The following is a 17,218-nucleotide window of genomic DNA, read 5'->3' on the forward strand; positions in this document are numbered from 1 at the left end:
GACTGCTCAGAGCAGAGAGGATGGTGGGTCAGTCCTCACTCTTCTATATTTGACCACAGTTACTGTTACTCACCATGATCCTACAAAGAAATGTACCCTTTAACTTCAATGTGCTAGAAAACCTACACTGGGACTGTTGATTTTGGGGGTGTTCTGATATCAGAGGTCTTTGGGAAAAAAAGGGGTAAGAATAGAGGCATGTGATGTAATGATGACTAAATGTTGCCTTTCTTTTCTTTTTACAGTTCCGATTCCTAGCAAATTTACCAGACGAGTATCAGGTATGTGCTCTCTTTTATGATATAGTACTGAAATCCTATTTTAAGATGTGAATATCTTAAGTGAACATGATTTATATCTAACCTGAAAAGATAAACTAACAGTATTATATATATACATACATATATATAAATATAAAATACTAAAAGTAAAACTCTGTGATTCCTTCATTCTGAGTAATGAGTACATATATTATTACAGTTGCTCTCTTTGTATCTGCCTCAAGACTTTTCTATATCTGCAAATAGAAAATTATTTCCAAAAGTGATTTTTCATGTTACTGCTTTTAGCATCCTAGATATACTGCCATTACATTTTCTCATGAGTTTTAAAGTCACTTGATTTGTCTTTTGTTACAGCATGGAAAGTGATGGTCTCTGTTGAGAGACTGACATTGTCTTTGCCTTTGCTCTTTTTAGAGGTAGTGAATAGATAAGGTTGCAGGGGAAAGGTATCCCAAATATGTCTCTTTTTTTCACTACTATCTCAAGAATACACAATTTAGCTGCAAACAGAGCTTTAGCTCATTTGATGGTCCTCTAGTTGTTGACAAAAATTAATGCTTTCAGAATTCAGAAAATCTATTTATATTTGTATTCCTCCTTTCTGAGTTAGGCTGTCACCCATGTTTAGGATGACCTGGAGCTTCTGACTCCCCACAACACAGTGTTTGGATTACAGGTGTGCCCCACCACGTACCAGTGCTGGGATGGAACGTCATACTCTGCCAGCTGAGCTAAATCCCCAGCCTCTAGTTTTTTTGTGAGGTGCCATGCTGGTGCTTGGAATTGAACCTAGTTCCTCTAGAAGAACAGTTAGTACTTTTTTTTTTTTAATATTTGTTTCATGTATATGAGTACACTGTCATTGTCTTCAGACACACCAGAAGAGGGTATCTAATCCCTTTACAGATGGTTGTGAGCCACCATATGGTTGCTGGGAATTGAATTGGGAAAGCAGTCAGCGCTCTTAACCTCTGAGCTATCTCTCCAGCTCCCCCAGCTCTCCACATTTTTTTTTTTAGATTTACTTATTTTATATGAGTACACTGTCACTGTCTTCAGACACACTAGAAGAGGGCATCAGATCCCATTACAGATGGTTGTGAGCCACCATGTGGTTGCTGGGAATTGAACTCAGGACCTTTGGAAGAGCAGCCTCTTAACCACTTTACCACTGAGCCTTCTCTCCTGCCCCAGTTATTTATAAGTATAATCTCTTTACTAAATAGCATGGCCATGTAAGGCTTACATGCTTACAATGTACTAAAATAGTATGCTGTATTTTTTTCCTACCATAGTTATTTTAAGTTGAAATGTCACTAACAGTTGCTTAATATAATTTAGAAGTCCAGTGAAAAACTGAATTATGCCTCCCCACAAAATCTATACGTTGAAGCCATACTAATGGAATTATAATTGAAAATACAGCCTTTAAAGGGGTTATGAAAATTTAAAAAATATAGGACTTTTGTCCTTATAAAAAGAGGAAGAGAATTGGGGAAATAGCTAGCCTGGAGCATCTTTTTAATGAAAGTTTGAGGAACTGAGTGGATCCCTAGCACCCACATAAACGTTTTAATTAAGTGTGGCAGCACACATCTATAATCTGCATGCTGGGAAGGTGGAAGACAGGTGGATTCATGCAGCTCACTGGCCAGTCAGCCTACCTGCAGCTGTGAGCTCCAGGCTCAGTTAAAGACTATCTCATAAAATAAGGTGGAGGTTGGGGTGTGGACTGTGCCTTTAGTCTCAGTCCTCAGGAGCAGAGCCAGAGCTACATAGTGAGGTACATCCATGTGTACTAGATAGATGGATAGACGGACGGACAGATTGATAGACGGATGGGATGTAGAGTAATTAAAAAGGCACTCTCTGGCACACATATAAACGTGCATACACATGACACCACACCTTCTCTTTTTTTTTCTAAAATCACACATTTTATAACTTTCATTTTTTTTTCTCTCCAATTTTTAGTCTGTGCAGAAACATTTAACCCTGATGAAGAAGAGGAAGATAATGACCCAAGGGTAAGAACTAAAGCTAAAGTGTTACATAGAATTGTATTTTCCATTAAATGTCCTCTACTAGATACTTCATATAAACCACTGATAGTGAAAGTGTGAATTAAAATCAAGTCACATGCTCTCTCACACAGACCCCAGCCTCTTATGTTTGCATGCCTGTGTGAAAGTGGGTATAGACTATCAAACTAAACAAGCAGCACAACAGAGGTGCAAGAGCTGTAGAGGAAAGCAGAGGAGGGCAGGAGGACTTCTGCATTCTGTAGAGGGAAATGAAAAGGTTACTGAGGGTTCAAAGGTCAAATGGGGGGAGACAGGGAGATTGGAGAACAGAGGAAGGAAGAGAAAGAACAAAGATAAAATTTGTATGAAAAATATCAAAGGAAACTTAATGTTTTGTGACTAATTAAGGTAAAATTGAAAAGTATCTATGGGATACCATTTTTTATACAATAGGTTGAAACTAGCTCTGGCTGAGGGTTTGGTGAGGAGCACCTGACTGGCTTTGCAGAAGCTTAGCCTTAATCAGCTGACATAGTCAGACTCAGCAGTTACTAGGGAAAGTTCTTCCTACAGATACACAAATGGAGATCATTACATTGTTGTAATGGTGTAAAATGGGAAAAAAACTAAAATGAATCTTTATAAAGAAATACAATTTCCTATTGCAAATGTGTGGAATTGCTTACCTCTTTCCACCTTTATATGGCTTCTAACGATTGGGCTCAGGTCGCTAGGTTACCACAGCAAGCATCTTTACCTGTCGAGCCAGCCCCTCATATTGCAGATTTAACATATTTATTTACGGTAAAAAACATGTTTAGAAAGTAGCTTAGTATGTCTTAGTTATAATACTAGATTGTAATTTTTTAGTTCAACAAATATTTTTTGTCTATAATAATGGTAATAGTTTTAAAGCACCTACTTAATGAATTTAAGGTATTGTTTTAGAGATTGTACATATATTATTTAATTTTTATGACAAGTTTGTAAATACTACTACTGTTAATAGTGTTATTGTTAGTGTGTTAACTGTAGCTTACACAGCTGTTGTTAATTACGGTGTAGCGGTCAGCAGACAATGTGGACTGATCATTTTTTTTAAGGTACTCTTTCTAGGTTGGAGCAATGGCTTGGTGGCTAAGAGCACTGCTGCTTTTGCAAAGTTCTCAGCACCCACACCAAGCAGTTCTCAACTACCTTATAATTCCAGCTGCTCTGGGGTATTGGACATCTCTGGCCTCTGTAGGCACCTGTACCCATGTGCACCTGCCACACACTGGCATATACACACACATAATTAAAAATAAAACCTTAGTGGGCCCTGTGTACAAAATGTATCCAAACTTCTCTGATTCTTACTTGCATGGTTACACTGGGGTAGAAACCACCATTGTTGCAAATGCAGTAATGTAAGCTCCAAGCTTCTGCTCTATTCCTGCCTTCCTGTAGGCCTAACTGTAATCCTACCCCTAACTTAACAGCCAGTGTGATGCTTCAGATATTAAATCTGTCCCTGAACTGATAACCTCAAACCACCTCTGAGTTGATAGAGAAAGTTCCATTTATTCTGGGACCTATGTATGGTGTCCTCTATGAATCTGGATGTCGCTCCCCGACCAGATCTCGTCCTTCTGTCTGCGTCAGTCTCATCTCTCAGACTGTCACATCCTCCGATGCCTTGCCTTCCCACAGCAGTCCCTCTTACTTTCTCAGTTGCACTGCCTGAGATCTTAGCGCAGTTGTCACCCTCTCGGTGGGGCACGCAGACATGAACACGCTCTCACACTTCCCTCCCTGACCTACTGCCCTCGATCTTGTCAGTCTCCAACATACTCTCTATGTTTGTAGAATATAAGGGCAAACGTTTTATCTATGCGTTCACTGCTGTCCCCAGAGCTAGGAGAGCGCCTGCCACTGGGTTCAATGCTTATTGAGGGGACAATTTATAACTGCCGTCCAGATGAGAATCTGGAGCCTCCCAGGGGACAGATAATGACAGCAGAGGCTCCAGAGTTGTGCTTGTTAGTCCTGTGTTAACATTTCCTTTCCATAGCAGCATGCTGCTGCTCTTTATCACACACACACACACACACACACACACACACACACACACACTCTTATTGTTTCTTATTTAAAAAGTCATTAATTTTTAAATGGGTGATTTCTAAATGCAATAAAATAATTGTCTTGGCTTTATTTCAAATGACAGGTGGTCCATCCCAAAACTGACGAGCAGAGATGCAGACTTCAGGAAGCTTGTAAAGATATTCTTCTTTTCAAAAACCTTGATCAGGTAACATTGATGTTTAAAAATATTTTTGTTATATTGATATTTTAGCTTTTTTCCTATTTGGCATTTAATTAATTTTTAGCGTGTTAGCTGCAGTTGAATTAGGCACACATTTTCAGATTTGCTTATTTAACAAAACATTCTTTTATCTGTTGATCACCATAGTGAACAATATGGTTTTATTGTTTTGTTTTGTCCTGTTTTAAGACAGTGTCTTACTATGTAGCTTTAACTAGCAGTGAATTGATTTCCTTAGAGATGCTGCTATGTGGTTCTCATCACCATAGCAGCTAATCCACTCCAAGTGTGTGGTTGTTTCCTATGCTTCACACAGAGGACTTCTCTTGTAATGGCTTCAAGTTCTGTGTATCTATAGGGTTTCACATAGAATAAGGCCAGGTCTCTTTTGCAGTGTGTGTGTGTGTGTGTGTGTGTGTGTGTGGTATGTGCGTGTGTGTTAATACCCAAAACTGTGGTGCTTCTTAGTCTGAGACTGAATAAAACAAGAACAATGAAGCAGTGTCCTGTTTATCTGGAGTACAGTCTTGTAACAGCCGTTGTCCCTGAAAGACCCAGCCCTATAAATCAGTGGCAAGGGGCTTTCTTTCTTACTTATTGTTATTAAAGCAATTTGTCAATCTTGTACTGTCACAGTTGTAGGAAGGTTTTATTTTCCAGTATCGAATACACTTTTACCATTTTTCTTACTGAAAAAATAACTGATCTGGGCATGGTGGAACATAAATCAGCAGGAGGAGGCTGGGACAGGAGGAGCTCAAGTTTGAGGCTGATCTGGGCTGCACATGAAGAGGCTTTTGGAAGAGTCAAATAAAGAGAATAGAGAGGGAAAGGAGGAGAAAATAAGGAATCTGACATTTTCTATTGTTAATAGCTTTCTCTGTGGACTTTTTGTTGTTTTTTGAGCATGTTATATGTGCATGGCACACATGCTCTCGTATGTTTGGTGTGGATCAGAGGCTGATGCTAGCTATTGTCCCCATTACTCTTCACTTTATATGTTGAGACCCAATCTCCCATTGAGCCCAGAGTTGGCCAGCTCCCCTGGTCTAGCTTGTCCCAGGGGTCCCCTAATCCTGCCTCATCAGCACTGGAATCGTAAATGAGCTGCCCCATCCACCTCATATTTCTCCCTGGGTGTTGTAACCCCAACCGAGGTCTCTACACTTGCATGGCAATTAGTGTACCCATGAACTGTCTCCTCAGTTCTGTTTTCTCCTGTTTTATATTCATATTCCGTATTCAGTCTTACAACAAAATTATATCTAGCTGTACTTGATCTGCCAGATACATCTACCCATCCCTTGCCGAAGGAGTCACCATACTTAAAGGTAGAACGGTAATCATTTCTGTCACAGCTTTTCAGCATACTTTGACTTGAATACTCTGCTGTGTATATTATGAACTAGAGTTTGACTTATCTATGTTTTTAGTCTGTATTTTTTTGTTGTTATTGCACACCGCTAAGAGTTGAGCCTTGGACCTCACACATGATAAGAAGTGCTCTAGATCTCCTGGCTGGCCTGATATTCAGTTTGCACAGCAGGATAGATAGGCCCAGCCTCAAGGTTTCTTAATTTTTTATTTTGAGACAGTATCTCCCTGAGTTGCCTAGGCTCACTCTGTAGCCCAGATAGTCCTTGAAGATCTTCATATCTTAGCCTCCCTAGTAGCTGAGGTCATAAACCTGCACTATCAGACCTAGTAGTAAATATACTAATCTTTATTATAGTATATAATCTTCCATGTATCAAGTTTGACAGATGCATGCACAGATACTATGTAATTATCTATCTAGCCAGATAATCTAATCTAGTTGTCCTCAACCTTAATATGCCTTTTCATGATTAATGCTGTCCCTCCCCATTTTGGAGGCAATTACTGTTTTGATTTATTTCATAATAAATTAGTTTTGTTTATTTTAGAATTTCATATAAGTAGAATTGTATAGCATATGTTATTATTAATATTATTATTTTTTGTTTGTTTTTGAGATGGGGGTCTCTCTGTATAGCCCTGGCTGTCCTGAAACTCACTTTGTAGACCAGGCTATCCTCCAAGTCACATAGATCCACCTGTCTCTGCCTCCTGAGTGTTGGGATTAAAGGCGTGTGCCACCACCATCTGGGTTTCTTTCCACTCATATATTTGGTGTTCATTTATGCTTATTTTTTTAATTTCCTTTGTCCTCAGCTTCCTCTATTCCTGCCTTCTGTTTCATCTTTATTTCCTTTCCTGCTTCTCCTTTCTCTTTTCTTTATCTGTGTCTCACTATGTAATCCCAACTTAGAATTTACTATGTAACTCAGGCTGGTATTGAACTCACAGTCTTTCTGCCTCAACGTCCTGTATATTGGGATTGGAGAAATGTATCACCACAACACTCAGGAAATAATGCCCATTTTCAACAGGTCTTTGTTGTCTTTATTTTCCATTTTATGTTTTATATTTATGTATTTTCATTTATCCAGTAATGTAGCTAAGGGCAAAATTGCTGAGTTGTGGGACTGGAGAGATGGCTCAGAGATTAAAAGCACTGACTTCTCTTCCAGAGGTCCTGAGTTCAATTCCCAGCAACCACATGGTGACTCACAACTGTCTGTAACTTAGTAGCTATACAAATATGGGGACTTGAGTTTGGATCCCCAGCATCCAGATAAAAACCGCAGCATGGTCATGTACCTTTATAACCATATGCACAGTGGGAGTGCAGTCCTGCAGATTCTCAAAGCTCACTGGCTTCCCAGTCTAGCTGTCAGTGAGCTCTGGGTTCAGTGAGAGACCCTGACCCAAAACAGAGTAGGGAACAATCAAGGGAAGACACTGTATCCACCACTGGCCTCCACATATATGTACATACAAATACAACACATTCCCAAATACAAATGGACACACTCTTTTTAAATTTCAAATGTATAGTAAAGTCAAAAGAATAGTATCATAAACACTTTTAAATGCCTTTAAAACGTGTGTGTCTGTGTGTGCCTGTGATGTATGCATGCAGTGTATGTATGTGTGCATGTATGTATATATGTATGTAGGTATGTATGTATGTATGTATGTAGGTAGGTAGGTAGGTATGCATGCCCATGTGCTTGCAGAGGTCAGAAGAGGAGGTTGAGTGTCTTGCTCTGTCATCCTTAGCCTTAGAACTTTAATACAGGGTCTTTTATGAACCTGAGACTGAAGCCCTAGAAACCCTTCTGAGTTTATCTTACTTCATCTCTGCTGGAATTACAGCTGTGTACAGCTTTTTATGTAGTTATCAGGGATTTGTACTCAAGTCCTTCCGTTTGCACACCCAGCACTCACCTGCTGACCGTTTCCTCAGCCCCATTCTTCATTTACTCTTCTCACTGAAGTTTGTGACAGAGGAGAAAGAAGGAAATCTTTTGTTCTCAGCTGTTTATCCATGTGTAAGACTTCATGACTTTCATCACAAGGTGCTCTGGAAAATATTTTCTAAGAATGAAGGTATATTCAGCCCTGGCTGCTCTGGGCTCACTTTGTAGACCAGGCTGGTTTCCATCTCCCAGGGATCTGCCTGCCTCTGCCTCCCAAGTGCTGGAATTAAAGGCGTGCACCAACACTGCCTGACACAGCATGTTTTTTGTTGTTGTTGTTGTTGTTGTTGTTGTTGATTTTTTGTTTTAAGTTAAACCTGTGTATATTCCTTTTCTTTTAAAGATGTATTTGTTTAATGTGAGTACACTGACACTGTTTTATACACACCAGAAGAGGGTATCAATCAGATCCCCTTAAAGATGGTTGTGATTCATCATGTGGTTGCTGGGAATTGAACTCAGGACCTCAGGAAGAGCAGTCTTAATCGCTGAACCATCTCCCCAGCCCCACATCATATGTTCTTAATATGGGGTTCTTTGTTCTCAGTTGAGGCACACATTATATTAGATTGTGATTACTTGTTTTTGTTTCCTCTAGTGTAGAGTGACCCTTTCCCTGACACCTCATGACAGTTTGTAGAGAATTACAAGAGAAAGTGCTCAGAACAAGCGCCTTCCTCAGATCCGGCCTGAAGTGTTGCTTAGTCTGGATTATACAAGAAAATTTGGATGTATTGCCAGTACTTTTTCTCCTTTTATTTTTATTCTTTTTCTTGGCAGCATTTAACTAGAAAATTTTAGGGAATATCCGTCCACGTTTTACATGAGTGTGGATGGCACACAGTAGTAAGCATTCTGTTTTTAGTATGTTAGCTTGTGCAGTAGTCAACACCCGTGGGGCTTTGGAATTAAAGATGCCTTTTGGCATTTTACTTCAGGGAGCAGAGTCTCTCAACATGGAATTTCACAGAAATAACATCATTTCTCTCTTAAGTTAAAGCTAGTATGCTTTTCTTTTTTGCACTCTGATCCTGAGACTTGAATTTAGGACCTCACATACTTGAGATATGCATTCTATGATTAGGCTGATGTGTGTGTGTGTGTGTGTGTGTGTGTGTGTGTAGGTGCATACTCTTGGAGGGGTGCATGCACTTGTAGAAGCCAGAGGTCAGCCTCAGGTGTCAGTCTTTATGCTCTGTGCTTTTTTTAAACATGGATTTTTAGGAATCAAACTCGGGCTGAATGAGCCATTTCTCCCTCCCCTAGCCCCTTATTTTGAGATATGGTGTCATGTAGCCCAGGCTGCTCTTGAACTCACTAAATAGCCAAGGATGACCTTCAGTGCTTTTTTTCAGATTTACTTATGTTTTATATATGTATGGGTACATTGTCTGCATGTATATCTGTATACCAGTAGACAGCATCAGACAGTTATGAGTTGCCATGTAGTTGCTGGGAGTAGAACTCAGTTCCTTTTTAGAGTATCCAGTGCTCTTAGCAGCTACTAAGCCATCTCTCCAATCCCCACCTTGAACTTCTGTTGTCCCTATTTCTAACCTTCTCAGTGTAAGGCTGATATTTTCTGTGCTCCCTGCCATGCGTTAATCTTCTTATATAATAGAAGGACTCCAACTTGAGGCCAAGACCAGTGTTTGATCAGAATTTAGTAGTATTGTTTCCTTTTTATTATATTTATTCATATAGTTGCTTTCTGGTTATGACACAATGTTGGTAAGTACATAATTATATATGTTATGCATAAGTGAAATGTTCATATATTTTCTGTCCGTTAGATACCACTTACTAAGCAACACTGTGTTGCTCTCCTTACATTTGCCTCCTTAGTTATAAAAATTGATGAGGTAGAAATTAAACTCTTTTTAGAAGTTAGCTGTGCTAACTACTCAGAGGTAAAGGTACCACACTCTGAGGCCATCTGCTGTATCAGTCAGTAATTGTCTACATTGCTTTGGCTCCCAGCAGGTCACAAGCACACACTTGTCCAGGAGCAGTCTGGATTCACAAATGAAAGACACACACACACACACACACACACACACACACACACACCAGTTAATTTTTGACATGTTGTAAGTAGCTCAAAGGTTGGGCACTCTTAAACTCTCCCACTCTCCCCTGCTAGCAACCGCTCTCCTGCAGTATTCCTGAGAGTCCCAAACCTTCCCCTGTTACCCCAGGCCCAATCAGGGACGTGACTAGTGACCATTTACCTGAACTCTTACATGTCTAGTTGGCTGTCTCTCCTGCAGCTCTTTTACCCAATTCTTCTCCCGAGACATGGCAGTTCCACGTTTTCCTTTCTCCCAGTTCTTAGCCCTTGCAAATGCCTCAGTCTGCCTGGCCAGCCCTTGGTCATTGGCTCTTTATTCACCGATTAATTAAAACCAATTGGGGAACAAGGACCTTCAGGGTTTAGACACTCAGATTCCCGATTTTGGGGGCTGGACTAATTCAAATCACTGGAGTCAATGCCCAAAAATCTGCTCTGTAGATTTGCAAAGCCTGTTTTATGTCCACACATTGAGGAAAGTGTTTGTATACGATATACTGGAGCCATCCAGGTAGAAGATGGTTGTGCAGGTACAACTAGGGAAATTGGAACAATGATTTAGATAGCCAGTTTTCCTTTAAATTGTTGGAAAGCTCTTTATTTTTAAAATAATGCTTATTATCACATGTTAATTATGAAAGCTAATGGGTTTCATTGCAACATTTCCATATATATAAATTTCTCTTCCAACCGTTCTCCTATTCTCCTTTCCTTCCTAATAATCCACAGTCCTTCATTTCCAGGTTATCTTTCTGTTCAGTTTTCACACAGAAGAGAAACATGCACCACTTATCCTTCTGTTTGTTCTACTTCATTTAACATGACGCTGCCCAGTTCCATCCATTTCCTACAAACATGCCATGACTTCATCCACTTCACTGTGTAGATACCATATTTTTTTTCACCCGCTCACATGTTGATGGGCATATAGACTGATTTCGCATTTTGGCTTCTATGAATAGTAACAAAAATATGAATATGTATTTTGTCTGCTGACTTCACTTCCTTCTGATGAGTACTGCAGTGGTATAGCTGGATCCTATGCAGCTCTATTCTTAGTCTTTTAGGAGCTTACTTACTGTTTTCCATAGTGGCTCTACTAATTTACATCTGCCTCCAGGATACAAGTTCCTTTTTCTTCACTTCCTCACCAGCATTGCTAACATCTTATAATGCCCATTCAATTTAGGGCGGCATGAAATCTCAATATAGTTTTGATTTACATTTCCCTGGTGACTAAGGATGTTAATATAGAGCTTCTTCCTCCATTTAATTTCTTTTTTTTTTCTTTTTTTTTTTTTTTTTTCTTTTTTTAGAGATCCTATACATAAATCTTAGTTTGGCCTTGAATTCTGCCTAGGATAACCTTGAACTTTTGATCCTTCTGTTTGTACTAACCAGTGTTGGAATTAAAGTGTTTATTTATTATAGCACTTGGAGTCAAGCATAGGGTTCTTGAATGTGAGGCAAAACACTCCACCAGCTGAGTCACATCCCCGGCTTCTGCCTCCTGAGTGCTGGGATTGAAAGTGTTTGCTGGCCTGGTCTTTCTTTTAATAAATGTCTCTTCATATCATTAGCCCATTTTTACCTGACTACCCTTCTTCATTTTTTAACATTTTGAACTTCTAGAAGGTTTTTTAAATTTTTTTTTTATTTTGACATGATGGGGAATTGAACACAGGGTCTCCTGTGTGCAAATGATCTGTGCTGAAACTTCACCGCAGCCCTGATGTTTGTTTGCAGTTTTGTATATATTTTGGATATTGATTCTCTGTCAAGTGAATTAGGATGCTTTTCAAGACAATACTACCTTAAAAGAATTGTCAGACCAGATTCAATAGACTGCCAGGACCATCAAAAATTCCAGGCATACTGGGTGTGGTGGCACAAGCCTTTAATTCCACACTCAGAGGCAGAGGCTGGCAGATCTTAGCTCTCAGGTATCTGCTTTAATCTTGGTGGTGATCTAGTATAGAACCTAATTATATAATCACATATATTGGGATAAATATAACCTTTGTGATATTTGTTGGGATTAAGGCTGTGCACCACCATGCCAGGCTGACCACCATGTTTTCTCAGCAATGAAAAAGCCCTGTGTTCTCTTTGTGTCTACTTTAGGAACAACTTTCTCAAGTTCTGGATGCCATGTTTGAGAAGATAGTCAAAACTGACGAGCATGTCATTGACCAAGGAGATGATGGAGACAACTTTTATGTCATAGAACGGTGGGTAGGAGATGCTCTGTAAATGTTTGGTCACACCTCCTTGAATTCATAATTTCTGACAAAAGCCTTATCCTATACTACAGTCAGCCTAGAGAGCTCTAGAGCCAGGTGATTCCCTGAAGCATATCTGTGATTCTCTATTGTCATGGGAAGCTTTGATTATACTCCCCTAACCTCCATACACTCAATACTTTCTTACTCTGTACCAAGGATAAACCATATTAGAGAAAATGAAGCATTGAGATTTATTTACCTCCCTAATTTACCTGCATCTTAGTGTACTGTGATGAATGTATTCTCCTGAGGAAGAATAGGGCTTCCTTCCAAATCCTTCTCAGTCCTAAAAAAGGAGTCTCATCAGAGTCTAAGGTAATAAAACGTTACCATGTATTCATTACCTCCAGTTATTCTTCCATGTTAAAAAGACATCTTTATGTATGTGTATTATGAATTTATGATTCATATTTACATGAATCAATGTATGTGGTATGTGTATGCATTTTTAAAAGGTTATTTTTACTTACTTATGATGGGATGGGAGTGGGGAGTGGGAGTGGTACACTGAGTGCCTACAGAAGCCAGCAGAGGGCATTAGATCCCTTAAAGCTGGAGTTAGAGACTTGTGCATTGCCCATCAGGGTGCTGGAATCAGAACTCTGGAAAAGCAGTATGTGCTTCTAACCACTGAGGCAGTTCTGCAAACCCCCTTTTCCTTCCAAAGTAACTTCAAAGTTTAAAACAAAACCAAACCTAGTACAAATATATAGAACATTCTTACAAGCCCAGCCCTACAGGTTAATGTTCTGTTATATTTAGTATGTGTGTATGTATGTATGTATGTATGTATGTATGTATGTATGTATGTATGTATGTATGTATCAGTTTGTTCAGAATAAGTTCCAGAAAGCTAGGCATGGTTGTCTACACCTGTAATCACAGCAACAGGGCTGTGGAAGCAAGAGTTTCAGGTAGACACATAACAACGTTTAAATGAGAAATAAACCTTTTTATACATTTGCAGCCAAGATGTAGGCCTTATTTAGAATTTTCTAAGTACTTCCCTAAGTTTTGGGATTTTTTTATTGGTTTTCATCAAGTAACTGTTGTAAATTTAGCTTATCATACCTTTGCTTGTTAAAATTTTTTAAAATTATTTTGTTTTTTGCATTTATTCATTTGTGTTTTATACACACACACACGTGCATTACAGGTGGTTGTGAGCTGCCTGGCATGAATGCTGGGAACCTAACTTGGATCTTCTTCAAGAAGAACAAGTGCTCTTAGCTGCTAAGTCATTTCTCCAGCCCTGTTCACATTTGGTTTGTTTTGAGACAGAGTTGGGTTTTTTTTTTTTTGTTTGTTTGTTTGTTTGTTTGTTTTTATAGCCCTGGCTGTCCTGGAATTCTCTATGTAGGTCAAGCTGGCAATCTCTGCCTCTTAGGATTAAAGATGTGTGCCACCATTCCTGGCTTTTTAAATTTTAAAAACCTTTATGTGTATAGATGTTTTGCCTGCATGCCTGTCTGTACATCATATAGCATGCTTGCTACTCAGAGATCAGAAGACAGCATTGTATCCCCTGGAACTGGAGTTATAGATGATTATGATCTACCATGTAGGTGCTTGGAATTAAACCTGGGTCCTCTTGAAGAGCAGCCAATGCTCATAACCACTGAGTCATATCTCTAACCCCTGTTCAAAATTTTGAATGAAAAATTTTACAACTTCCTGGTTAACTTTTGTGTCCTTGGTACTGCTGGCTAATTATTATAATGAAATTATATTTATTATATTTTTATTGCTTATATATTTTATTACATATTAAATTATGATTTGTACCTCGTGTGTACCTGGTGCCCACTAAAGCAAGGATGACATTGGACCCTGGGACTAGAGTTACAAAAAGTTATGAGTTACCATGTGTGTTCTGGGAAGCAAACTCTGGTTCTCAAAAGAATAGCCAGTGCTTTTAACCTCTGACCAACTCTCCAGCCCCAGAATAATTGTTTTTTTGTTTTTGTTTTTAATTTTTGCTGTTATATTGTCTGGTGAGTAGCCCTGCAATAAATCTTTTCAGTTTATCTCTTTTGAATGATTTACCAGGATTTAGTGTGCTTATGTATTCGTATACGTTGTGATTACACGTTAGTGTTCTGCACCAACGCTCAGAGGTAAGAGTGCAGACACCTCAGGTGCTGTTTGTTGCTCAGGTGCTCTCCACCTAACTTGAGGCAGGGTCTCTCCTTGACCTGGGACTTGCAGATTAGCATAAGATGGCCAGCCTTCAAGCTCAGTTATCTGTCTACCTGCCTTCCTGGTGCTGGGATTAGATGTGCAGGCCACCATGGCCTTGTTTGATTGATTGATTGATTGTTTCAAGACGGGGTTTCTCTGTGTAGTCCTGGCCATCCTGGAACTCAGAGGGTCATCTGTCTCCGCCTCCTGGAGTGCAGGGATTAAAAGTGCCACCACTGTCGGATATGCAGGCACTTTGCCAGTTGAGCCATCACCCCAGCCCTCAAAGATCTCTTGGAGTCATTTGTTGACATTGTTAGTTGTCTTATAGAAATTCTGAAAAAGTTTGTTTCTTAGTGCATGGAACATGTCCATTTCTCTAAATGGTAGTTTTGGGTATTTTTTGAGCAATCATTTGCAATAATAGGTAGAAAGTTGTTTAATTGTTTTAATCAGTTCAGTTCTTGTTTTTAACAAACCACGAAAGAAAAACTTTACAGTCAACTCCATGCTTTCCACAGAATACTTGATAAGATTCATCATCTTTTTGTAATAAACTATTCATCATGTAAGACATAGTGGGTTATCTCTGTAGACACCCAGGGAGCTAAGGTCAGGAGTTTAAGACCAGCCTGGGTTAAGCTGAAAGATCCCGTACTCCCTCCATCCTCCCAGGAAGACTGAACATGAGAAAGGGCACCTGTGTTCTCCATTTCCAGTTAGAACAGTTTGTGTTGAAGCCTAGCCCATGTGGTGAGACAAGCGTCAAGAAAGTACATATACTGGAAAAGAAGTGAAAGTCTTTGCAGGAAAAACCCACAGCAATGTTCCAAAAAAGTCACTGAACTGAGTAAGTCAATTTATCAAGGCTGGAAAATGCAGGGCTGGAGAGATGGCTCAGCAGTTAAGGGTACTGGCTGCAGTTCCAGAGGTCCCAGGTTCGATTCATAATGCATACATGGTAGCTTTTGACCATCTGTAACTCCAACTGCAAAGAATGGACACCCTCTTGGCTTCCTTGACACTGCATGTACATGGTACACAAATATTCAGGCAGGCAAAACATCCATGCAAATAAAATTTAATAAGAAAAATTACAGTGTTAAGTGCAAAAATCATTTGAATGTTTTAGCAAAATTATGTTGTTTGTTCTTATTTGAGACAGGATGTTATGTATCCTAGACTTGCCTTAAACTCACTGTGTAGCTGAGGATGGTCTTGAACTTTTGATCCTCCCACTTCCAACTTCCCAGTGCTGTAATTACAGACATGAACCTCTATGGCTGGTTTGTCTAGGTCAGGGCTCAAACCCAGGGCCTCCTGCATGCTAGGTGAACACTCTCAACTGAGCTCTGTTTCCCCTCTTCCCCTCTTATATCTTATATGCATCAGTCAGTTTTTAAACTTTTCAGAAGTAACTAATTATTTCTTGTCATTCTTCTAGGGGAACCTATGACATTTTAGTAACAAAAGATAATCAAACTCGTTCTGTTGGTCACTATGACAACCGTGGCAGTTTTGGAGAACTAGCTCTGATGTACAATACCCCGAGAGCTGCCACCATTGTTGCCACCTCCGACGGCTCCCTTTGGGGACTGGTGAGTGTTAACTATCTTCTGTAACCAGTTATCAGAAAATGTGATGTCAGAGGTCTTATGTAAATGCATTTTCCCATTTTCCTCAGGGACTTAGCAACACATCCTTTATTCTAAGTTACAGAAATGTGGGTGGTCTATATCCTTGTAGTGACAGGGTTCTTGCTACATTTACTTGTTTTTACTAGGCAATTACAGAAAGAAGAGATAACTCTCTGTGTACTAAGTTGTAGCCCAGGATGGTTGTGGAATGAAACACTATCACATGCACACATGCTCACACAGAAGAGAAGAGGAACAGCAACAGGGATGGTGCTGTCATGAAACCTTTGCTAGGTGACACTTCCATCTCTAGTTGTACCAGTAGCAGTTTATTCTGTGTCCAGCCATCTACCTGTCCTTTTGTCTACAGCCATACCCAGTAGATAGATCATCAGGAATGCTAATAACCATGCTCAGGGAAATGAAATTTAGTGTTGTCTTTGGCAAAACACTGTAGTTCTTGTGTGTATTATCTACTGTCTACCTCATTTTTGTTTATTTGTTTGTTTATGGTATTTCAAGATAAGAATTAGTTTGTGTAGCCTTGGCTGTCCTTGTCCTGGAGCTCATTTTGTAGACTAGACTGGCCTCGAACTCATAGATTTGCCTGCCTCTGACTCCCAAGTACTAGGATTAAAGGCATGCACCACCACCACTTGGCTACCTCGTTTCTTTCTGCATTATGTTTCATATCCATAACTTGTAACTCTTCTTCCAAAAATATCTTATATTACGTTTCCATATGTCACTTTTAAAATGAGGATCTGTAGTTATTTCTGCTTTCCTTATAAAAATTAATTTATGTCATAGAATTAATATCTTTCTAACTAATGGAAAACCCGGTACTTAGAAGGCAGAGGCAGGTAGATCTCTATAAGTTCAGAGTCAGCCTGGTCTACATTGTGAATTCCAGGCCAGTTAAGTCTGCATAGTGAGACTCTGTCTCAAAAGAAACAAAAAAACAAAAAGAGTGCGTCTCAAGCAAGAAAAGCATCAAGAAATTGATAACCTAGGACACAGCATGAAGTATCTTGAATGCAGAAAACCCACAGTAGGTGCTGAAGAACACTTTCTGTCAGCCAGT

The 17,218-nt window shown here is 39.5% G+C and overlaps 1 protein-coding gene across 1 annotated transcript in view; it reads left to right on the top strand.

The window, feature by feature from the left end:
* Nucleotides 1–17,218, top strand: part of PRKAR2A (protein kinase cAMP-dependent type II regulatory subunit alpha) — a 54,298-nt gene that overhangs the window by 18,516 nt on the left and 18,564 nt on the right. The window contains exons 2-6 of the mRNA XM_080934463.1: nt 246–281; nt 2,259–2,311; nt 4,518–4,601; nt 12,156–12,262; nt 15,942–16,095. Of these exons, the coding sequence (XP_080790589.1) occupies nt 246–281; nt 2,259–2,311; nt 4,518–4,601; nt 12,156–12,262; nt 15,942–16,095 (434 nt within the window). The remainder of the gene's footprint in view (nt 1–245; nt 282–2,258; nt 2,312–4,517; nt 4,602–12,155; nt 12,263–15,941; nt 16,096–17,218) is intronic.

The sequence above is a fragment of the Micromys minutus genome, assembly GCF_963924665.1.
Source record: "Micromys minutus genome assembly, chromosome: 21".
NCBI classification, from domain to species: domain Eukaryota; kingdom Metazoa; phylum Chordata; class Mammalia; order Rodentia; family Muridae; genus Micromys; species Micromys minutus.